General features: G+C 50.1%; 2 protein-coding genes and 1 long non-coding RNA gene across 20 annotated transcripts in view; 2 read left to right on the forward strand and 1 right to left on the reverse strand.

The window, feature by feature from the left end:
• The window catches only part of LOC139586597 (U4/U6 small nuclear ribonucleoprotein Prp31), a 31,851-nt gene extending 9,439 nt beyond the window's left edge, over positions 1 to 22,412 (forward strand). For 5 of the 6 annotated variants that reach the window (XM_071420143.1, XM_071420145.1, XM_071420144.1 and 2 more), the window contains 12 exons: positions 8,846 to 8,906; positions 10,761 to 10,844; positions 11,345 to 11,442; positions 13,146 to 13,252; positions 14,364 to 14,533; positions 17,714 to 17,871; positions 17,958 to 18,047; positions 19,329 to 19,456; positions 20,057 to 20,129; positions 21,217 to 21,345; positions 21,426 to 21,524; positions 22,022 to 22,412. In XM_071420143.1, coding sequence (XP_071276244.1) covers positions 8,846 to 8,906; positions 10,761 to 10,844; positions 11,345 to 11,442; positions 13,146 to 13,252; positions 14,364 to 14,533; positions 17,714 to 17,871; positions 17,958 to 18,047; positions 19,329 to 19,456; positions 20,057 to 20,129; positions 21,217 to 21,345; positions 21,426 to 21,524; positions 22,022 to 22,150 — 1,326 coding nt within the window. In that variant the 3' untranslated portion in view covers positions 22,151 to 22,412. Of the gene's footprint in view, positions 1 to 7,669; positions 7,893 to 8,845; positions 8,907 to 10,760; positions 10,845 to 11,344; positions 11,443 to 13,145; positions 13,253 to 14,363; positions 14,534 to 17,713; positions 17,872 to 17,957; positions 18,048 to 19,328; positions 19,457 to 20,056; positions 20,130 to 21,216; positions 21,346 to 21,425; positions 21,525 to 22,021 lie in introns of those variants that run through there. The other variant, XM_071420146.1, reaches the window with a different exon arrangement.
• LOC139586606 (uncharacterized) lies at positions 8,015 to 8,529 on the reverse strand. The gene is made up of 2 exons (XR_011677870.1): positions 8,236 to 8,529; positions 8,015 to 8,169 (listed from the first exon to the last, which is right to left on the reverse strand). It is a non-coding gene; the product is annotated as an uncharacterized lncRNA (long non-coding RNA).
• Positions 22,413 to 23,129: 717 nt separating the features above from the next.
• The window catches only part of CNOT3 (CCR4-NOT transcription complex subunit 3), a 48,624-nt gene continuing 48,007 nt past the window's right edge, over positions 23,130 to 23,746 (forward strand). For all 13 annotated transcript variants that reach the window (XM_071420133.1, XM_071420130.1, XM_071420131.1 and 10 more), the window contains exon 1: positions 23,130 to 23,348. The gene's annotated coding sequence lies outside the window, so the exon portion shown is untranslated. The remainder of the gene's footprint in view (positions 23,349 to 23,746) is intronic.

Raw genomic sequence — 23,746 nt, forward strand, 5'->3', positions numbered from 1 at the left:
AAATAAAAAATCAAAAAAAGGAAATGCCGTAAAGTGCGGCTGTCACAAAATGGCGCCGTAAAGCGCGAGTGTCACAAAATGGCGCCTGTCGTAAAAGGGCCGTAAAGCGCGGCTGTCACAAAATGGCGCCCTTAGGAGCGACTGTCGTAAAAGGTGCCGTAAAGCGCGACTGCCGTAAAAGGTGCCGTAAAGCGCGACTGTCGTAAAAGCGGACGTAAAGCGCGACTGTCGCAAAACTGCCGTAAAGCAAAACTGTCGTAAAAGGTGCCGTAAAGCGCGACTGTCGCAAAAGGTGCCGTAAAGCGCGACTGTCGCAAAAGGTGCCGTAAAGCGCGACTGTCGTAAAAGGTGTCGTAAAGCGCGACTGTCGCAAAAGGCGCCGTAAAGCGCGACTGTCGTAAAGTGTGTCGTAAAGCAAAACTGTCGTAAAAGGTGCCGTAAAGCGCGGATGTCGTAAAAAGGTGCCGTGAAGTGAGACTGTCGCAAAACTGCCGTGAAGCGCGACTGTCGTAAAAGGTGCCGTAAATCGCGACTGTCGCAAAACTGTCGTAAAAGGTGCCGTAAAGCAAAACTGTCGTAAAAGGGGCCGTAAAGTGCGACTGTCGCAAAAGGGGCCGTAAAGCGAGGCTGTCGTGAAAGGGGCCGTAAAGCGCGACTGTCGCAAAAGGTGCCGTAAAGCGCGACTGTCGCAAAACTGTCGCAAAAGGTGCCGTAAAGCAAAACTGTCGCAAAAGGTGCCGTAAAGCAAAACTGTCGTAAAAGGGGCCGTAAAGTGCGACTGTCGCAAAAGGGGCCGTAAAGCGAGGCTGTCGTGAAAGGGGCCGTAAAGCGCGACTGTCGCAAAAGGTGCCGTAAAGCGCGACTGTCGTAAAAGGGGCCGTAAAGCAAGACTGTCGCAAAAGGTGCCGTAAAGCGCGACTGTCGCAAACGGTGCCGTAAAGCGAGGCTGTCGTGAAAGGGGCCGTAAAGCGCGACTGTCGCAAAAGGTGCCGTAAAGCGCGACTGTCGCGAAAGGTGCCGTAAAGCAAAACTGTCGTAAAAGGGGCCGTAAAGCGCAACTGTCGTAAAAAGGTGCCGTGAAGTGAGACTGTCGCAAAACTGCCGTGAAGCGCGACTGTCGTAAAAGGTGCCGTAAATCGCGACTGTCGCAAAACTGTCGTAAAAGGTGCCGTAAAGCAAAACTGTCGTAAAAGGGGCCGTAAAGCGCAACTGTCGCAAAAGGTGCCGTAAAGCGCGACTGTCGTAAAAGGTGCCGTAAAGCGCGACTGTCGTAAAAGGGGCCGTAAAACGCGACTGTCGTAAAAGGTGCCGTAAAACGCGACTGTCGTAAAAGGGGCCGTAAAGCGCGACTGTCGCAAAGGGGCCAATGAAGCGCGCCTGTCGGAAACGCGGCCGTAAAGCGCGACTGTCGTAAAACTGCCGTGAGTTTTGGCTGTCGTAAAAGGAGCCCATTGAGCAGAGCCTTTGCACACGGGTGTTTCAAGCGCTTTTTTGGCCTCTCCCGCCGCGCCGTGGCTGCCGCGGGGCCGCTCCCGGCCCTCGGGCGCTGCTCCAGCCCCGTTTGCTGCACGGGCCGTGCCCGCAGCCGCCGCCCCGCCCCTTTTGCGAGCTCCGCCTCTTGCGGCCGCCGCGAGTTTGCAGCGGGAACCGCCCCCTCCTGCCCTTGGCACCGCGCGGCTTCCGTACCCGCGGCCCCGCCCCCTCCTCCCTTTTGGCACCGCGCGGCTTCCGTAGCCGCGGCTCCGCCCCCTCCCGCCGCCGCCGCTTCTCCCCCGTTCCCCGCGCGTGCGGCCGCTCCCGTCGCCCCCCCCGTCCCCCTCGCCCCCTTTGCCGACCCAGCGGGGCGGGTGCTGGCCCCGGTCCCGCCGCTGCTGCTGCGTCTTTGCCGTTCCCTGCGGCTCCCGGCTCTGCGGTGCCGAGCGCGCCGGGCGCAGCCGCGGTGCCGCCCCCCCAACCCCGGCGTTCCGAGCTGCCCCCGGTCCCGGCACGGCACCGGAGCGCCCCAGCAACCCCGTGCCGCCGCCGCTGCGGCGTCCATACCGGCGACCGCGGCTTCTCCCGTGCCGCCGCTCCAGCCCGGCGTCCCGGCAGCGCCGCCCCGGCTCCCAGCGGCCGCACGCCGCGCTCCGGCCGCCCGACCGGCCCGCCGCAGCTCGCCATGGCCGCCCCGCCGCCCCTCCCGCCTCCCGCCACCCCCCCGGGATCATCTCCCGCTGCCGGGGCCGCTCCGCCGCCGCCGCCGCCCGTGGTCGCTTCCCCGCTCCTGCCGCCGCCGCTGCTGCCGAGCCGCGCCTTCCCCCCGCAGCCCTCCCGCTTCAGCGCTGCGGCATTGAGCGGCTCCGCCGCCTCCCGCAACCGCGGCAATCCCGGCGCTCCCTCCCGCGGCCGCAGCCGCGGCCCCGGCTCCCGTTCCTGCAGCTCCGCCGCCTCCTGCACCCCCCCCCCCCCCCGCCCGCCGCCGCCGCCATTTTGGCTCCCTCACGTCGCCCTAGCGACGCAACGCGCATGCGCAGTTGCTACAACTCCGCGCCGCTTCCGGGATCAGCCGCGCGCATGCCCAGTTTTATTTGCCCGCCCCCGCCGCCATTTCCCTCCCCTCATGGCTTTGGCCGCAGTTTTGGTGCAGCGCGGTCCCGGTTCCGGGGCGCCCCGTGCCGCTGTATGGCCACGGCCGCCATTCCCGTGCCCGGGCACGCCGATTCCGCCGCCACCGGGTCCGGAGGCGGTGCCACAGCGGGCGGAAACTGCAGCGGCTCGCGTGTATCCTTCCGCGCCTCGCGTGTATCCATCCGCGGCTGTGCCGCTTCCGGGGCTTGAGGGGCCGGGCACGGCCGCATCACCGAGAGATCCCTCCGCAGACCGGGACGCTGCACAGCCCCACCCGATATCCCTCCGCGTGTTCGCCCTCCGCACTCCCAGCACCGGGTGGGACTACTTTCCCCCCCCCGAATTCCCACCAAAATTCCCCAAAACTTCCCCAAAATCGGCCCCAAACTCCCCTAAAATTGTCTTTAAACCCTCCCAAACATTGCCCCAAATTTGCCCCAAAATTCCCCACAATTTTCCCCTCAAAATCGGCCCCAAACTCCCCCAAAATTTGCCCCAAAATTGTCTTTAAACCCTCCCAAAAATTGCCCCAAATTTGCCCCTCAAAATCGGCCCCAAAATTCCCCCAAAATTGTTGTCAAATCCTCCCAAAAAATACCCCAAATTTGCCGCAAAATTCCCCAAACTTTTCCTCTCAAAATCGACCCCAAACTCCCCCAAAATTTGCCCCCAAATTCCCCCAAAATTGTCTTCAAACCCTCCCAAAAATTACCTCAAATTTGCCCCAAAATTTTCCTCTCAAAATCGACCCCAAACTCCCTCAAAATTTCCCCCAAATTCTCCCAAAATTCTCTTCAAACCCTCCCAAAAATTGCCCCAAATTTGCCCAAAAATTTCCCCCAAAATTGGCCCCAAACTCCCCCAAAATTTGCCCCCAAATTCTCCCAAAATTCTCTTCAAACCCTCCCAAAAATTGCCCCAAATTTGCTGCAAAATTCCCCAAAAATTTTCTCATCAAAATTGGCCCCAAACTCCCCCAAAATTTGCCCCAAAATTGTCTTTAAACCCTCTCAAAAATTGCCCCAAATTTGTCCCAAAATTCCCCAAACTTTTCCTCTCAAAATCGACCCCAAACTCCCCCAAAATTTCCCCCAAATTCTCCCAAAATTGTCTTCAAACCCTCCCAAAAATTGCCCCAAATTTGCCCCAAAATTCCCTCAAAATTTTCCCCTCAAAATCGGCCCCAAACTCCCCAAAAATTCCCCAAAAATTGTCTTTAAACCCTCCCAAAAATTGCCCCAAATTTGCCCCAAAATTCACCAAACTTTTCCCCTCAAAATCGGCCCCAAACTCCCCCAAAATTTGCCCCCAAATTCCCCCAAAATTCTCTTAAAACCCTCCCAAAAATTGCCCCAAATTTGCCCCAAAATTCCCCCCCAAAATTGGCCCCAAACTCCCCCAAAATTTGCCCCAAAATTCCCCCAAAATCGGCCCCAAACTCCCCCAAGATTTGCCAAATTCCCCCAAAATTGTCTTCAAGTTCTCCTAAAAATTGCCCCAAATTTCCCCCAAAATTTTCCCCTCAAAATTGGCCCCAAACTCCCCCAAAATTTGCCCCAAAATTGTCTTTAAACCCTCTCAAAAATTGCCCCAAATTTGCCCCAAAATTCCCCAAAATTTTCCCCTCAAAATCAGCCCCAAACTCCCCAAAAATTCCCCAAAAATTGTCTTTAAACCCTCCCAAAAATTGCCCCAAATTTGCCCCAAAATTCCTGCAAAATTGGCCCCAAACTCCCCCAAAATTTGCCCCAAAATTCCCCCAAAATCGGCCCCAAACTCCCCCAAAATTGTCTTCAAGTTCTCCTAAAAATTGCCCCAAATTTCCCCCAAAATTTTCCCCTCAAAATTGGCCCCAAACTCCCCCAAAATTGTCTTCAAACCCTCCCAAAAATTGCCCCAAAATTGCCCCAAAATTTTCCCCAAAATAGGCCCCAAACTCCCCCAAAATTTGCCCCAAAATTGTCTTTAAATCCTCTCAAAAATTGCCCCAAATTTGCCCCAAAATAGGCCCCAAACTCCCCCAAAATTTGTCCCCAAATTCCCCCAAAATTCTCTTCAAACCCTCCCAAAAATTGCCCCAAATTTGCTGCAAAATTCCCCAAAAATTTTCCCATCAAAATTGGCCCCAAACTCCCCCAAAATTTGCCCCAAAATTGTCTTCAAACCCTCTCAAAAATTGCCCCAAATTTGTCCCAAAATTCCCCAAACTTTTCCTCTCAAAATCGACCCCAAACTCCCCCAAAATTTCCCCCAAATTCTCCCAAAATTGTCTTCAAACCCTCCCAAAAATTGCCCCAAATTTGCCCCAAAATTCCCTCAAAATTTTCCCCTCAAAATCGGCCCCAAACTCCCCAAAAATTCCCCAAAAATTGTCTTTAAACCCTCCCAAAAATTGCCCCAAATTTGCCCCAAAATTCACCAAACTTTTCCCCTCAAAATCGGCCCCAAACTCCCCCAAAATTTGCCCCCAAATTCCCCCAAAATTCTCTTAAAACCCTCCCAAAAATTGCCCCAAATTTGCCCCAAAATTCCCCCCCAAAATTGGCCCCAAACTCCCCCAAAATTTGCCCCAAAATTCCCCCAAAATCGGCCCCAAACTCCCCCAAGATTTGCCAAATTCCCCCAAAATTGTCTTCAAGTTCTCCTAAAAATTGCCCCAAATTTCCCCCAAAATTTTCCCCTCAAAATTGGCCCCAAACTCCCCCAAAATTTGCCCCAAAATTGTCTTTAAACCCTCTCAAAAATTGCCCCAAATTTGCCCCAAAATTCCCCCCCAAAATTGGCCCCAAACTCCCCCAAAATTTGCCCCAAAATTCCCCCAAAATCGGCCCCAAACTCCCCCAAAATTGTCTTCAAGTTCTCCTAAAAATTGCCCCAAATTTCCCCCAAAATTTTCCCCTCAAAATTGGCCCCAAACTCCCCCAAAATTCCCCCAAAATTGTCTTCAAACCCTCCCAAAAATTGCCCCAAATTTGCCCCAAAATTTTCCCCAAAATAGGCCCCAAACTCCCCCAAAATTTGCCCCAAAATTGTCTTTAAATCCTCTCAAAAATTGCCCCAAATTTGCCCCAAAATAGGCCCCAAACTCCCCCAAAATTTGTCCCCAAATTCCCCCAAAATTCTCTTCAAACCCTCCCAAAAATTGCCCCAAATTTGCTGCAAAATTCCCCAAAAATTTTCCCATCAAAATTGGCCCCAAACTCCCCCAAAATTTGCCCCAAAATTGTCTTCAAACCCTCCCAAAAATTGCCCGAAATTTGCCCCAAAATTTTTCCCTCAAAATTGACCCCAAACTCCCCCAAAATTGTCTTCAAATCCTCCCAAAAATTGTCCCAAATTTTCCCCCAGTCCCCAAAATAACCTGAAGTTCACCCAAATTCACCCAAAATTAACCCAAAATCACCTGAAATTCACCCAAAATCACCCAAAATTAACCCAAAATCACCTGAAATTCACCCAAAATCACCCACGGGGGTCCCAAATTCACTCCCAGTCCCTCCCAGTTCCCCCCCCAGGCCGTTCACCCCGGTCCCAGTACAGACCAGTATGGACCAGGGAACCCCCATGCCCCTCCCAGTTCATCCCAGTGCCCCCTCCCCCCCTTCCCAGTCGCTCCCAGTCCCTCCCAGTTCATCCCAGTCCCTCCCAGTTGCTCCCAGTGTCTGTTCCAGTCCATCCCAGTTCATCCCAGTCCCTCCCAGTTGCTCCCAGTGTCTGTTCCAGTCCATCCCAGTTCATCCCAGTCCCTCCTCTGATCGCTCCCAGTGCTCCCAGTGTCTCCAGTCCCCACTCCCAGTCCCTCCCAGTGCTCCCAATATCCATCCCAGTCCCTCCCAGTCCCCCCCAGTTCCCCTCCCAGTTCATCCCAGTCCCTCCCTGATCGCTCCCAGTGCCCCCTTACCCCCTTCCCAGTGCTCCCAGTGTCCGTCCCAGTCCCTCCCAGTGCCCCCAGTCCCCTCTCCGAGTCCCTCCCAGTGCTCCCAGTATCCATCCCAGTTCATCCCAGTGCCCCCAATCACCTCTCCCAGTCCCTCCCAGTTCCTCCCCGGTGCTCCCAGTGCCCCCTCCCCCCTTCCCAGTTCCTCCCAGTCCATCCCAGTGCCCCCAGTCCCCGCTCCCAGTGCTCCCAGTCCCTCCCAGTTGCTCCCAGTATCCATTCCAGTCCCTCCCAGTTCCTCCCAGTCCCTCCCAGTGCCCCCAATCCCCTCTCCCAGTACTCCCAGTATCCATTCCAGTCCCTCCCAGTGCTCCCAGTATCCATCCCAGTTCATCCCAGTGCCCCCAGTCCCCGCTCCCAGTGCTCCCAGTCCCTCCCAGTTGCTCCCAGTATCCATTCCAGTCCCTCCCAGTTCCTCCCAGTCCCTCCCAGTGCCCCCAATCCCCTCTCCCAGTACTCCCAGTATCCATTCCAGTCCCTCCCAGTGCTCCCAGTATCCATCCCAGTTCATCCCAGTGCCCCCAATCCCCTCTCCCAGTCCCTCCCAGTACTCCCAGTATCCATTCCAGTCCATCCTAGTGCCCCCAATTCCCGCTCCCAGTCCCTCCCAGTCCCTCCCAGTGCCCCCAATCCCCTCTCCCAGTGCTCACAGTGCCCCCTAGTCCCTCCCAGTATCCATCCCAGTCCCTCCCAGTCCCTCCCAGTGCTCCCAGTATCCATTCCAGTCCCTCCCAGTGCCCCCAATCCCCTCTCCCAGTCCCTCCCAGTTCATCCCAGTCCCCCCCAGTCCCCCTCAGTCCCCCTAAGCCGGGCCCGGAGCGCGGCGGCCCCGCCGGGAGGAGTCGGAGGGGGGGAACTGGGACGCAGCGGGCGCGCGGTGATGACGTCACAGCGCCGGCAGCAGCCAGCGGAAGTGACGTCTGGAGCGCCGCGCCGCGGGCGGAAGTGACTCAATCGAGGCCGCGACAGGAACGGCGGGAGGTACCGGAGGGAAAATTTGAGAAAAATTTGGGGAAATTTTGGGGGGTTTGAGGACGGGGAGGGGACTCGGGGGCGGGGAGGGCGCTCGGGGCTGCTCCCAGCGCTCCCAGTTTGGGGATTGGTTTCACTGGGACGCGGCTCCAGGCCGCGTTTCCCCCCTCCCAGTTGCTCCCAGTTTGCCCAGTTCAGGATGTCCCTGGCCGACGAGCTGCTGGCAGACCTGGAGGAGGCGGCGGGGGAGGAGGAGGAGGCCGAAGGCTCCGAGGGGGGGGAGGAGCCCCCGATCGAGGACGTGCGGGAGGAGCCGGAGCCGCCCGAGGGCGCCGAGTCCGTCAGGAGCATCGCCAAACTATGGGGGTCTAAAGGGGTAAAAATGCACCCAAAATGGCCCCAAAATCTCCTGAAATCACCCCCAAAATATCCCCAAAATATCCGGAAATTATCCTGAAATTATCCCCAAAAATATCCTGAAATCACCCCAAAAATAACCTGAAATCATCCCAAAAATATCCTGAAAACACCCCAAAAATATCCCCCAAAATATCCTGAAATCTCCCCAAAAATATCCTGAAATCATCCCAAAATTATCCCAAAAATATCCTGAAATATCCTCAAAAATATCCTGAAATCACCCCAAAATTATCCTGAAATCATCCCAAAAATATCCTGAAATCACCCCAAAAATATCCCCAAAAATATTCTGAAATCACCCCAAAAATATCCTGAAATCACCCCAAAAATATCCCCCAAAATATTCTGAAATCACCCCAAAAATATCCCAAAAAATATGCTGAAATAACCCCCAAAATATCCTGGAATCACCCCAAAAATATCCCCCAAAATATCCTGAAATCACCCCAAAAATATCCCCAAAATATCTGGAAATTATCCTGAAATTATCCCCAAAAATATCCTGAAATCACCCCAAAAATATCCCCCAAAATATCCCGAAATCACCCCAAAATTATCCCCAAAAATATCTTGAAATCACCCCAAAAAATCCCCAAAAAATGTCCTGAAATTACCCCAAAAATAACCCTAAAAATATCCTGAAATCACCCCAAAAATATCCCCAAAAATGTCCTGAAATGACCCCAAAATTATCCAGAAATTATCCCAGGAATTTTCCTGAAATTATCCTGGAATTACCCCAAAATTACCTGAAAATTCTCCTAAAAATACCCTAAAAATCACCTCAAAAATCCTCCCCAAATCCCAAATGAACCCAAAATGGACCCAAATGACCCAAATCCCCCAAAAAACCCCAAATGGCCCCAAATGCAGCCCCAAGAATTCCAGTTTTTGGTTCATTCCCCGCAGTTCACGGAGCTCATGCAGAAAATCGAGGAGAACATCGGGAAACAGCCCCGGGCGGCCGAAGGTGACCCCAAAACCCCAAAATCCCCAAAATCTGGGACCCTAAATCCCCAAAATCCCCAAATTCCCAAAATCTGGGATCCTAAATCACCAAATCTCCAAATCTGGGATCCTAAATCACCAAAATCCCCCAAATCTGGGATCCTAAATCCCCAAAATCCCCAAAATCCCCTAAAATCTGGGATCCTAAATCACCAAAATCCCCAAAAATCCCCCAAATCTGAGATCCTAAATCCCCCAAATCCCCTAAATCTGGGATCCTAAATCCCCTAAACTCCCAAAATCTGGGATCCTAAGTCCCAAAATCCCCAAATCTGGGATCCTAAATACCCAAATCACCAAATTCCCCAAATCCCCCAAATCTCCTAAACCCCCAAAATCCCCAAAATCTGGGATCCTAAATCCCCAAAATCCCCAAATCTGGGATCCTAAATCACCAAAAATCTCCAAAACCCCAAAATCCCCTAAATCTGGGATCCTAAATCCCCAAAATCCCCAAAATCCCCAAATCCCCAAAATCTGGGACCCCAAATCCCCCAAATCTGGGATCCTAAATCCCCAAAATCCCCTAAATCTGGGATCCCAAATCCCCAAATCCCAAATTTTGGGTGGATTTTGGGGATTTCTGGGTGGATTTTGGAGATTTTTGTGTGGAATTTAGGGAATTTTGGTTGAATTTTTGGGATTTCGGGGTGGATATTTTGGGTGGATGTTTTTGGGTGCAGTTTGAGGATTTTTGCATGGATATTTGGGATTTTGGGTGGAATTTTGGGTGGATGTTTTTGGGTGGATTTTGGGGATTTCTGCATGGATATTTTGGGATATTTTGGCTGGAATTTTGGGATATTTTGGCTGGAATTTTGGGTGGATTTGGGTGGAATTTTGGGTGGATTTCCCCGTTTCTGGGCAGTTCTGGGCCCCGTGGATTTTGAGGATTTCTGGGGTGGAATTTTGGGATATTTTGGCTGGAATTTTGGGTGGATTTGGGTGGAATTTTGGGTGGAATTTTGGGATGTTTTTGGGTGGAATTTTGGGATATTTTGGCTGGAATTTTGGGTGGATTTCCCCGTTTCCGCGCAGGGCTGGGCCCCGTGGATTTTGGGGATTTCTGGGTGGAATTTTGGGTGGATTTGGGTGGAATTTTGGGATATTTTGGGTGGAATTTTGGGATGTTTGGGCGGGAATTTTGGCTGGAATTTTGGGTGGATTTCCCCGTTTCTGGGCAGTTCTGGGCCCGGTGGATTTAGTGAATTCTGCATGGATATTTTGGGATATTTGGGCTGGAATTTTGGGTGGATTCGGTGGAATTTTGGGATGTTTTTGGCTGGAATTTTGCGATATTTTTGGCTGGAATTTTGGGTGGATTTTGGGATATTTTGGGCTGGAATTTTGGGTGAATTTTGGGATATTTTGGGCTGGAATTTTGGGATATTTTGGCTGGAATTTTGGGATATTTTGGGCTGGAATTTTGGGATATTTTGGCTGGAATTTTGGGTGGATTTTGGGGATTTCTGCATGGATTTTGGCTGTAATTTTGGGTGGATTTCCCCGTTTCCGCGCGGTGCTGGGCCCCGTGGATTTAGGGGATTTCTGGCTGGAATTTTGGGATGTTTTTGGGTGAATTTTGGGATATTTTGGGCTGGAATTTTGGGTGGATTTGGGCTGGAATTTTGGGATATTTTGGCTGGAATTTTGGCTGGAATTTTGGGTGGATTTTGGGGATTTCTGCATGGATTTTGGGTGGAATTTTGGGATATTTTGGGCTGGAATTTTGGGATATTTTTGGCTGGAATTTTGGCTGGAATTTTGGGGTGGTTTTGGGCTGTAATTTTGGGTGGATTTCCCCGTTTCCGCGCAGTTTTGGGCCCCGTGGAGGCGGCCCCCGAGTACCGGGTGATCGTGGACGCCAACAACCTCACGGTGGAGATCGAGAACGAGCTCAGTGAGTGCGGGCCGGGATTTTGGGGCCATTTTGGGGGATTTTGGGGACATTTTGGGGGATTTTGGGGCCATTTTGGGGGATTTTGGGGCCATTTTGGGGCCATTTTGGGGACATTTTGGGGGATTTTGGGGCCATTTTGGGGGATTTTGGGGCCATTTTGGGGCCATTTGGGGCCATTTTGGGGCCATTTTGGGGCCGTTTCGGGGAATTTTGGGGCCATTTTGGGGCCATTTTGGGGATTTTGGGGCCTTTTCGGAGGATTTTGGGGCCGTTTCGGGGAATTTTGGGGCCATTTTGGGGGATTTTGGGGCCATTTTGGGGCCATTTTGGGGGATTTTGGGGCCATTTTGGGGCCATTTTGAGGCCATTTCGGGGCCATTTTGGGGGATTTTGGGGCCATTTTGGGGGATTTTGGGGCCATTTTGGGGGATTTTGGGGGATTTTGGGGCCATTTTGGGGGATTTTGGGTCCATTTTGGGGGATTTTGGGTCCCTCCCCAGACATCATCCACAAATTCATCCGGGACAAATATTCCAAACGCTTCCCCGAGCTGGAGTCGCTGGTGCCCAACGCGCTCGACTACATCCGGACCGTGAAGGTGGGGAAAACATGGCCAGAAATGGGGAAAAATATCACAGAAATGGGAAAAAACGGCAAAAAAATGGGAAAAAACGGACAGAAATGGGGAAAAATACACCAAAAATGGGAAAAAACAGCAAAAAAATGGGAAAACATGGGCAGAAATGGGAAAAAACACCACAGAAATGGGAAAAAACGGCCAGAAATAGGAAAAAATGGGCAGAAATAGGAAAAAATGGCCAGAAATGGGAAAAAACAGCAAAAATTGGAAAAACACAGCCAAAAATGGGAAAAAATGGGCAGAAATGGTGAAAAATACACCAAAAATGGGAAAAACAGCCAGAAATGGAAAAAAATACCACAAAAAATGGAAAAAACCACACAAAAATGGGAAAAACAGCCAGAAATGCTGAAAAATACCACAAAAAATGGATAAAACCCAAAATGGCCCAAAAATGGCACTAAATGACCCAAAAATGGCAAAAAACAGCCCAAAAATGCAAAAAAATGACCCAAAAAATGGCAAAAAACGGCCAAAAAATAGCAAAAAACAGCCAAAAAAACAACCCAAAAAAAGGGAAAAAACAGCCAAAAAATGGAAAAAAGGGTCCAAAAATGGAAAAAACGGCCCAAAATGGCAAAACCAGCCAAAAATGGCAAAAAACGGCCAGAAATGGCATAAAACAGCCAAAAAATGGCAAAAAACAGCCCAAAAATGTCACTAAATGACCCCAAAATGGGAAAAAAACGCCCCAAAAGTGGCCCCAAATACCCCAAAACCCCCAAAATGGCCCTAAACAGCCCAAAATCCCCCAAATCCCCCCTAAAAACCCCAAACCCACCCTAAAAACCCTAAAAAAATTTTTTGTGGGGATTTTGGGGTTTTTTGGGGGATTTTTTGGGGGATTTTTGTGGGGATTTTGGTTTTTTGGGGATTTTTTGGGGGGGATTTTGGGGTTTTTGGGGGATTTTTTGTGGGGATTTTGGGGTTTTTTGGGGGGGATTTTGGGGTTTTTTGGGGATTTTTTGGGGGGGATTTTGGGGTTTTTGGGAGGGGATTTTTTGGGGGGATTTTGGTTTTTTGGGGGATTTTTTGGGGGATTTTGGGTTTTTTTGGAATATTTTTGGGGGGATTTTGGGGTTTTGTGGGGGATTTTTTGGGGGGTATTTTGGGTTTTTTTGGGGGGGATTTTTTGTGGGGATTTTGGGTTTTTTTGGGGGGGATTTTGGGGTTTTTGGGGGATTTTTTGGGGGGAATGTTGGGGTTTTTTGGGGGGATTTGGGGTTTTTTGGGGGGGGATTTTGAGGTTTTTTGGGGGGGTTTTTTTGTGGGGATTTTGGGTTTTTTTGGAATATTTTTTGGGGGGTTTTGGGGTTTTTTGGGGGATTTTTTTGGGGGCATTTTGGGATTTTTTGGGGGATTTTTTGGGGGGATTTTGTTTTTTTTTTGCAGGGACTTTTTGGGGGGCATTTTGGGTTTTTTTTGGGGGGATTTTTTGGGGGATTCTGGAGAACTTTTTATTTTCAATATTTTAAATTTCCATTTACTATTTTAAGTTTATTTTAGGGGAAATTTTGTTGGTTTTCGTCCCCAAATTTTATTTGGTGGGGTCGTTTTTTCCACGATTCCAACGAGATTTTTTTGGGGAATTTTTTTTTTTTGGGAATTTTGACGTTTCCGGGTTCCTTTTGCCGGCGCCGATTTTGGGGTGAATTCCTCAGGAATTGGGCAATTCCCTGGACAAGTGCAAGAACAACGAGAACGTGCAGCAGATCCTGACCAACGCCACCATCATGGTGGTCAGCGTGACGGCCTCCACCACCCAGGGGTGCCAAAAAATGGGGCAAATTTGGGGAGATTTGGGCAAATTTGGGGAGATTTGGGCAATTTGGGGCTGTTGGGGGAAATTTGGGGCCATTTTGGGGGTAATTGGGGCTAAATTTGGGAGATTTTGGGGCAGATTTGGGGCATTTCGGGGTCATTTTTATGAGGGATTTGGGGGAGTTTAGGGGGGATTTGGGGCTGTTTGGGGGGAAATTGGGGCCATTTGGGGGGAAATTTGGGGCCAAATTTGGGAGATTTTGGGGCAGAAATTGGGGCATTTTGGGGGGAAATTGGGGCCAAATTTGGGAGATTTTGGGGCAGATTTGGGGTGATTTTTATGGGGGATTTGGGGCTGTTTGGGGGGAAATTTGGGCCAAATTTGGGAGATTTTGGGGCAGATTTGGGGCATTTTGGAGGCATTTTTATGGGGGATTTGGGGGGATTTGGGGGGATTTTGGGGCAAATTTGGGAGATTTTGGGGCAGAAATTGGGGTCATTCTGGGGGGGAAATTGGGGCCAAATTTGGGAGATTTTGGGGCAGATTTGGGGTCATTTTTATGGGAGATTTTGGGGCAAATTTTGGGGGGTTTGGAGTTGTTTTGGGGGATTTGGGGCGTTTGGGGCTGTTGGGGGAAATTTGGGGGGAAATTGGGGCCAAATTTGGGAGATTTTGGGGCAGATTTGGGGTGATTTTTATGGGGAAATTGGGGCTATTTCGGGGGGAAATTGGGGCCAAATTTGGGAGATTTTGGGGCAGATTTGGGGTGATTTTTATGGGGAAATTGGGGCTATTTCGGGGGGAAATTGGGGCCAAATTTGGGAGATTTTGGGGCAGATTTGGGGTCATTTTTATGGGAGATTTTGGGGCAGAAATTGGGGCATTTTGGGGTCATTTTTATGGGGGATTTGGGGGCATTTTGGGACCATTTTGGGGCAGATTTCAGGGGTTTGGGGCTGTTTTGGGGGAAATTTGGGTCATTTTGGGGGAAATTGGGGCCAAATGTGGGAGATTTTGGGGCAGAAATTGGGGCAGATTTGGGGCATTTTGGGGTCATTTTGATGGGGGATTTGGGGGCATTTTGGGACCATTTTGGGTTTGTTTTTGGGGTTTCCAGGCAGCAGCTGTCGGAGGAGGAGCTGGGGCGCATCGAGGACGCGTGTGACATGGCGCTGGCGCTGAGCGGGGCCAAGCTGCGAATCTACGAATACGTGGAGTCCCGCATGTCCTTCATCGCCCCCAACCTCTCGCTCATCCTCGGCGCCTCCACCGCCGCCAAGATCATGGGTGAGAACCCCAAAAATCCCTGCAAAAATCCCGAAAATAGCCCCAAAAATCCCTGCAGAAATCGGCATTAAAATCCTTAAAATAACCCCCAAAAATCCCTGCAAAAATCCCTAAAATAGCCCCAAAAATCCCTGCTAAAATCGGCCCTAAAATCACCAAAATAACCCCAAAAATCCCTGCAAAAATCGGCCCTAAAATCCCCAAAATCACCCCAAAAATCCCTGCAAAAATCCCTGCAAAAATCGGCCCTAAAATCCCTAAAATAACCCCAAAATCCCAGTGAAAATCCCTGCAAAAATGGCCCTAAAATCACCAAAAATGCCCCAAAAATCCCTGCAAAAATCAGCCTAAAATGCCCAAAATAAACCCAAAAATCCCTGCAAAAATCCGTAAAATAACCCCAAAAATCCCTGCAAAAATCCCCAAAATAACCCCAAAAATCCCTGCAAAAATCGGCCCTAAAATCATCAAAAAATCCCTGAAAAATCCCTGAAAAATCCCAGTGAAAATCGGCCCTAAAATCACCAAAAACCCCTGAAAAATCCCTGCAAAAATCGGCCCTAAAATCACCAAAATAACCCCAAAAATCCCCAAAATACCCTAAAAATCCCTGCAAAAATCCCTGCAAAAATCGGCCCTAAAATCACCACAAAGACCCCAAAAATCCCTGCTAAAATCGGCCCTAAAATCACCAAAATAAACCCAAAAATCCCTGCAAAAATCCCTGCAAAAATGGCCCAAAAATCCCTAAAATAGCCCCAAAAATCTCTGCAAAAATCGGCCCTAAAATCCCCAAAATAACCCCAAAAATCCTGTAAAAATAGCCCCAAAAATCCCTGCAAAAATCCCTGCAAAAATGGCCCTAAAATCCCTAAAATAGCCCCAAAAATCCCTGCAAAAATCCGTAAAATAGCCCCAAAAATGCCTGCAAAAATCCCTGCAAAAATCCCTAAAATAGCCCCAAAAATCCCTGCAAAAATCCCTAAAATAGCCCCAAAAATCCCTGCTAAAATCGGCCCTAAAATCACCAAAATAACCCCAAAAATCCCTGCAAAAATCGGCCCTAAAATCCCCAAAATCACCCCAAAAATCCCTGCAAAAATCCCTGCAAAAATCGGCCCTAAAATCCCTAAAATAGCCCCAAAAATCTCTGCAAAAATCGGCCCTAAAATCCTCAAAATAACCCCAAAAATCCTGTAAAAATAGCCCCAAAAATCCCTGCAAAAATCCCTGCAAAAATGGCCCTAAAATCCCTAAAATAGCCCCAAAAATCCCTGCACAAATCGGCCCTAAAATCACCAAAAAAACCCCCAAAAATCCCTGCAAAAATCGGCCCTAAAAGCACCAAAATAACCCCAAAAATCCCTGCAAAAATCCCGAAAATAGCCCCAAAAATCCCTGAAAAATCCCAGTGAAAATCAGCCCTAAAATCCCTAAAATAACCCCAAAAATCCCTGCAAAAATGGCCCTAAAATCACCAAAATAACCCCAAAAATCCCTGCAAAAATGGCCCAAAAATCCCGTAAATAGCCCCAAAAATCCCTGTGAAAATCCCTGCAAAAATCCCTAAAATAACCCCAAAAATCCCTGCAAAAATCGGCCCTAAAATCCTCAAAATCCCTGCAAAAATCTCTGCAGAAATCGGCCCTAAAATTCCCAAAATTACCCCAAAAATCCCCAAAATAACCCCAAAAGTCTCTGCAAAAATCGGCCCTAAAATCACCAAAAAATCCTTGAAAAATCCCTGAAAAATCCCAGTGAAAATCGGCCCTAAAATCCCTAAAATAGCCCCAAAAATCCCTGCAAAAATCCCTGCACAAATTGGCCCTAAAAGCACAAAAATAACCCCAAAAATCCCTGCACAAATCGGCCCTAAAATCACCAAAAAAGCCCTGAAAAATCCCAGTTTTGGGGTATTTTAGGGTTATTTTTAGGATGGTTTTGGGCTGTTTTTGGGATGTTTTTGGGGTATTTTTGGGGTATTTTTAGGGTTATTTCAGGATATTTTTTTGAGCGTTTCAGGGCTGCTTTTGGGGTATTTTTGGGCTATTTTTAGGGTATTTTTGGGGTTTGCTTTTGAGCGTCTCAGGGCTGCTTTTGGGGTATTTTGGGGATATTTTTTGGTATTTTGGGGTATTTTTGGGCTATTTTGGGGGTATTTTTAGGGTTATTTTAGGGGTTTGTTTTTGAGCGTTTCAGGGCTGCTTTTGGGGTATTTTTGGTTTTTTTGGGGGGTATTATTGGGGTATTTTTGGGGTGTTTTTAGGGTTATTTCAGGATATTTTCTTTGAGTGTTTCAGGGCTGCTTTTGGGGTATTTTGGGGCATATTTTTGGGGTATTTTTGGACTATTTTTGGGCTATTTTTGGGCTATTTTTGGGCTATTTTGGGGTATTTTTGGGCTATTTTTGGGCTATTTTTAGGGTTATTTTTGGGGTTTGTTTTTGATTGTTTCAGGGCTGCTTTTGGGGTGTTTTGGGGATATTTTTTGGTATTTTTGGGGTATTTTTGGGTTATTTTTGGGCTATTTTTAGGCTTATTTTAGGGGTTTGTTTTTGAGCGTTTCAGGGCTGCTTTTGGGCTATTTTTGGGTATTTTTGGGGTGTTTTTAGGCTTATTTCAGGATATTTTCTTGAGTGTTTCAGGGCTGCTTTTGGGGTGTTTTGGGGGGTATTTTGGGGGTATTTTGGGGCTATTTTGGGGGTATTTTGGGGCTATTTTTGGGGTTTGTCTTTCAGCGTTTCAGGGCTGCTTTTGGGGTATTTTTAGGGTTATTTTAGGATATTTTTTAGAGTGTTTCAGGGCTGCTTTTGGGGTAGTTTGGGGATATTTTTTGGTATTTTTGGGGCTATTTTTGGGCTATTTTTGGGGTATTTTTAGGGTTATTTTAGGCTTATTTCAGGATATTTTTTTGAGCCTTTCAGGGCTGCTTTTGGGGTGTTTTGGGGATGTTTTTTTGGGTGTTTCAGGGCTGGTTTTGGGCTGTCTCAGTGGTTATTTTTGGGGTGATTTTTTGGATGTTTCAGGGCTGCTTTTGGGGTATTTTTGGGCTATTTTTGAGCTATTTTGGGGGTATTTTTGGGGTATTTTTAGGCTTATTTCAGGATATTTCTTTGAGCGTTTCAGGGCTGCCTTTGGGGTATTTTTGGGGTGTTTCAGGGCGTTTCTGGTGCCGTTTCAGGGGTGGCAGGGGGCCTGACCCCGCTCTCCAAGCTGCCTGCCTGTAACATTCTCCTGCTGGGCGCCCAGCGCCGGACGCTCTCGGGCTTCTCCTCCACCTCCGTCCTGCCCCACACCGGCTTCATCTACCACAGCGACATCGTGCAGTCCCTGCCGCCCGTGGGTGACCCCAAAATGCCCCAGAATCGCCCCAAAACCCGCCCCAAAATGGGGGATTTCCACTGATAATGCTGGGAATTCTGCAGGATTTGAGGAGGAAGGCGGCGAGGTTGGTGGCGGCCAAGTGCACGCTGGCGGCGAGGGTGGACAGCTTCCACGAGAGCCAGGACGGAAAGGTGACCCCAAAAATGGCTTTGGGGGGGCTGGGGGAGCCCCAAAATTATCCCAAAGGGGGCCAGGAATGGTAAAATCCAGGTGGGAGTCGGGGTAGGGGGGTGAGGGTGGTGGAGAAGGAGTGAAATGGGCGGGGAGGAGGGCGAAAATTGCAACAAATTCCCCCAAAATCTTCCTTAAATCTCTCCAGAATCGCCCAAAAATTCCCCAAATCCAACCCCCCACCCCAGAATTTTGGGAATTGCCTCAAAATTTTGGGAGCTGCCCCGAAATGTTGGGAATTGCCTCAAAATTTTGGGAGCTGCCCCGAAATGTTGGGAATTGCCCCGAAATTTTGGGGATTTCCAGGTGGGATAGGAGGTGAAGGAGGAGATGGAGCACAAGTTCGATGAGTGGCAGGAGCACCAAAAATCCCCCAAAAATCCCCCAAAATCCCCCAAATTCCCACAAAAAATCCCACAAAATTTTGGGGATTCCTTTAAAATGTTGGGAATTGCCCCAAAATCCCTGGAATTACCCCAAAATTTTGGGAATTTCCAGGTGGGATAGGAGCTGAAGGAGGAGATGGAGCACAAGTTCGAAGAGTGGCAGGAGCACCTAAAATCCCCAAAAAAATCCCCCCAAATCCCACAAAATTTTGGGAATTGCCTCAAAATGTTGGGAATTGCCCCAAATCCCTGGAATTTGCCCCAAAATTCCCCAAAATTCCTGAATTTCCAGGTGGGGTATGAGCTGAAGGAGGAGATTGAGCACAAGTTTGAAGAGTGGCAGGAGCACCTAAAATCCCCCCAAAGAAAACCCCAAAATCCCCCCAAAAGTGCCCAAAATCCCACAGAATTTTGGGAATTCCTTCAAAATGTTGGGAATTCTCCCAAAATCCCTGGAATTTCTCCAAAATCCCTGGAATTGCCCCAAAATTTTGGGAATTTTCAGGTGGGATAGGAGCTGAAGGAGGAGATCGAGCGCAAGTTTGACAAGTGGCAGAAGCCCCCAAAATCCCCCCAAAATCCCCCAAAATCCCCCCAAAATCCCCCAAAATTTTGGAAATTGCCTCAGAATTTTGGGAATTTCCCCAAATTCTGGAATTTGCCCCAAAATTCCTGAATTTCCAGGTGGGATAGGAGCTGAAGGAGGAGATTGAGCACAAATTTGAGAAGTGGCAGGAGCCCCAAAAATCCCCCCAAAATCCCCCCAAAATCTGCCCAAAATCCCCCAAAATTTTGGAAATTGCCTCAGAATTTTGGGAATTTCCCCAAAATGTTGGGAATTCGCCCCAAATTCAGGTGGGGTACGAGCTGAAGGAGGAGATCGAGCGCAAGTTCGACAAGTGGCAGGAGCCGCCCCCGGTCAAGCAGGTGAAGCCGCTGCCGGCGCCCCTGGACGGGCAGAGGAAGAAGAGGGGGGGCAGGCGGTGAGTTAATTAGCGTTAATTAGCGTTAATTAGCTCCTAATTTGCCCCCAATTAACTCCTGGATAGTGCCTGGTTGAGCCCTAAGAGAGGTTCTGGGTAAAGCCCAGTTCAGGTGTAATTAGCGCCCTAATGGAGGGCTTAATTAATGCCTGATTAGCCCCTAATTAATCCCCAATTAGTGCCTGATTAGCCCCTAGTTAATCACCAGTTAAACCCTAATTAATCTTTGATTAGCCCCTAGGGCCTAATTTGTCCCTGATAAGTCCCTAATTAATCCCCAATTACACCCCAATTTGTCCCTGATTAGCCCCTAATTAAGCTCCAATTAAGACCCACTTAGTCCCTGATTAGCCACTAATTAATCCCCAATTAAACCCTAGTTAATCCCTGATTAAAGCCCAGTTAAGCCCTCATTGATCTCTGATTAACCCCTGATTATTTCATGATTAAGCCCGAATTAATCTCCAGTTAATCCCATATCAACTCTGTAATTACCCCCAATTAACCCCCAATCCACCCCTTAATTGCTCCCCAATTAATCCCTCAATCAACCCTTAAATACCTCCTAATTAACCCCTAATTAGTCCCTAATTAACGCAGCTACCGGAAGATGAAGGAGCGCCTGGGGCTGACTGAGATCCGCAAGCAGGCCAACAGGATGAGCTTTGGGGAGGTAATTAACCCTAATTAACCCTAATTAATCCCCCAAATCCACTTTTTTACCTCCCTGGGACCCCAAAATCCCATTTTTTACTCGTTTTTTTCCCATTTTCCCATTTTTCCCCCCATTTTCCCCTCAGATCAAGGAAGAGGCCCTACCAGGAGGACCTGAGCCTCCTGGGACCCCTAAACCCCATTTTTCCCCCTTTTAACACAATTTTTCTCATTAAAACCCATTTCAACACCACCAAATCCCATTCTTTTACCTGTTTTTACCAATTTTTGTCTATTTTTGTCTAATTTTCCCACTTTTAACCCCATTTTCCCCTCAGATCAAGGAAGAGGCCTACCAGGAGCACCTGGGTTTCAACCTGGACCTCCTGGGACTCCTAAACCCCATTTTTCCCCCTTTAAACCCCATTTAAACCCCCCCAAATCCATTTTTCCCTGTTAATCGCCTCAAAATCCTATTTTTCACTATTTTTTGCCCGTTTTTCCCACTTTTAATCCCATTTTCCCCTCAGATCAAGGAAGAGGCCTACCAGGCAAACCTGGGCTTTGGCCTGGGCCTCCTGGGACTCCTTAACCCCATTTTCCCCCTTTAAACCCCATTTAAACCCCCCAAAATCCATTTTTTCCCTTTTAATCGCCTCAAAATCCTATTTTTCACTATTTTTTGCCCGTTTTTCCCACTTTTAATCCCATTTTCCCCTCAGATGAAGGAAGAGGCCTACCAGGCAAACCTGGGCCTTGGCCTGGGCCTCCTGGGACTCCTAAACCCCATTTTCCGCCTTTAACCCATTTTTTTTCATTAAACCCCATTTTAACACCCTCAGATCCCATTCTTTTACCTATTTTTACTCATTTTTACCTATTTTTACTTATCTTTCCCATTTTTTATTCAGTTTTCCCCTCAGATCAAGGAAGAGGCCTACCAGGCAAACCTGGGCTTCAGCCTGGGCCTCCTGGGACTCCCAAACCCCATTTTTCCCTCCTTTAACCTAAATTTATCTCACTAAACCCCATTTTAACCAACCAAAATCCCAGTTTTCACCCATTTTTTCCTGTTTTCCCCAGTTTTAATCCCATTTTCTCCTCAGATCGAGGAGGACGCCTACCAGGAGGACCTGGGCTTCAGCCTGGGCCACCTGGGCAAGGCCGGCAGCGGCCGCGTGCGCCAGACCCAGGTCAACGAGGCCACCAAGGCCCGGATCAGCAAAACCCTGCAGGTGCCAGAGCACCCCCTTCCCTTTAATTCACTTCATCCACCCCTAATTAGCATAATTAACCTCTAATTAACCCTCCCCAGAGGACGCTGCAGAAGCAGAGCGTGGTTTATGGGGGCAAATCCACCATCAGGGACCGGAGCTCGGGCACGGCCTCGAGCGTGGCCTTCACCCCCCTGCAGGTGGGGAGGGGGCTTGGGGGGCTTGGGGGGGCCTTGAGGGGATTTTGGGGGGGTTAAAAGGGGTTTGGGGGGGTCTTGGAGGGGTTTAGGGGAGGGTTAAAGGGGGTTTGAGGGGGTCTAGGGGGTCCTGAGGGGGTTTGGGGGTTTCTGAGGGGGTTTGGAGGTTCCTGAGGAGATTTGGGGGGGTCCTGAGGGGGTTTCAGGGGGTCTTGGAGGGATTTTGAGGCGGTTTGGGGATCCCAAGTGGGATTTGTGGGGTCCTGGAGGAATTTTGGGGGGTCCCAAGTAGGATTTGGGGGTGCTCTGGAGGAATTTTGGGGTTTCCCGAAGGGATTTGGGGAGAATTTCAGGGACTCCCAGCTGAAATTTGGGAGCTCCTGGGTAAAATGTTGGTGGTGAGGGAGACCCAAAAAGGGTAAAATCATGGGAGGGGGTTCCTAAAATCCACCTGGGACCCCTCAAAATCCTCCTGGGACCCCCCAAATTCTCTCCCCCAGGGTTTGGAGATCGTGAATCCGCAGGCGGCGGAGAAGAAAGTGGCCGAGGCCAACCAGAAATATTTCTCCAGCATGGCCGAGTTCCTCAAGGTCAAGGGGGAAAAAAGTGGGGTCCCCACCCCACCCTGAGACCGCCGGGACCCCCAAAAATCTCCCCAAATTCTGGGGAACCCCAAAATTCACCCTTTCCGTTTTTATCCACCGGAATTTGGATTTTGGGGGAGTTTTTGGGGGAATTTTGGGGAATTTTTGGGGGTTCTCGACCTCAAGGGGACAAAATTGGGGTCCCCACCCCCCCAGAACCCCCAGATTCCCGGGTTTCCCCCCCTCCCCAGTCCCCCCTTTGTGTTTCTTTCCAGAACTTTCTATAAATATTGAAGTTTTTTTTTTACTGGAGCGTTTTGGGGGAATTCTGGGGGAAATTGAGGGTGGGGGGATCCCGGATTTGGGGTGGTCCTGGAGCTTTTGGGGGTTCTGGGTGGGATTTGGGGGGTCTTGGATGTTGGGGTTCCCTCTTGGATGGTTCTGGAAGGATTTGGGGCAGATTATTGGGGGGTTTTGGGGCGATTTTGGGGTTTTGGGGCGGATTTTGGGGTTTTTGGGGCCTTTTTTGGATGGATTTTGGGGGCCCTGCCCCTTGGTCCTGACCTCAGCCTCCTATTGGCTGCCTCCATTTTGAGTGACATCTCAGCCCGTTGGCCGCGCCCCTTGCGTGCCCCCGGCGGTTATTGGCTGCCCTGCGCGAAGAAACAGCCAATAGGAGAAGAGATCTGCGCGTGGCCCCGCCCCTCGCGACATGGCTCGGCCAATCAGAGAAGGCGGCGCCCACTCCCGCCACGCTCTGAGTGACGGCGTTTCTGACCAATGAGAAGGAGCCTTGTACGTGCCGTCCCGCCTTATAGGCGTGGCTTTTTTCGCACCCCGCCCCGTTTCCGCTATAAACACTGCGCCGCCAATGGGAGTGCGGCGATGCTTTGATTGACAGCTCCGCGAGGAGGAGGGACCGCGCACCATTAAGTCCCGCCCTTCTTTAAGTCTAACCAATCGCCGTGCTTCTTTCGCTGATGGGCATGCGATTTCACCAATGGGCGTGGGGCGCGCGGACGGGGCGGGGCGGCCAGGCCTGAGGGAGCCGCCGCCATCTTGGATGCCGCTGAGGCCGAGTCGGCTCTGAACGAACGAAAGGGGGGGGGGCAAGGAAAAAAGCGGCGGCGGCCGCGACCCCCGCCGATCGCGAACACTATCGCGACACCATCGCGACACTATCGCGACATTCCCGCCATTCCCCGGCCGGCCGGGCCCGCCTGGGCCGCCTCGCGAGCCTCCGGTGAGCGCGGGGAGGGAGAGGAGGGGGCGGGGAGCGGCGGCGGCGGCGGCGGAGCCGGGAGGGCCCTGAGGGAGAGGGGGGGTGGGGGGGTTCTATAAGGGATCCATAGGGGATATAGGGCTTCCTGAGGGTGCTATAGGGGATATAGGGCATCCTAAAGGGGGTTATAGGGGTTAATAGGGGATATAGGGCATCCTGAGGGGGCTATAGGGGTCTATAGGGGATATAGGGCATCCTGAGGGGGCTATAGGGGATATAGGGCATCCTGAGGGGGCTATAGGGGTTAATAGGGGATATAGGGCATCCTGAGGGGATTATAGGGGTTAATAGGGGATTTAGGGCATCCTGAGGGGGTTCTATAGGGGTTATTAGGGGATGTAGGGCGTCCTGAGGGGGCT

This window comes from Agelaius tricolor, unplaced genomic scaffold (assembly GCF_023055355.1).
Source record: "Agelaius tricolor isolate 1412-34295 unplaced genomic scaffold, bAgeTri1.0.p SCAF_126, whole genome shotgun sequence".
NCBI classification, from domain to species: domain Eukaryota; kingdom Metazoa; phylum Chordata; class Aves; order Passeriformes; family Icteridae; genus Agelaius; species Agelaius tricolor.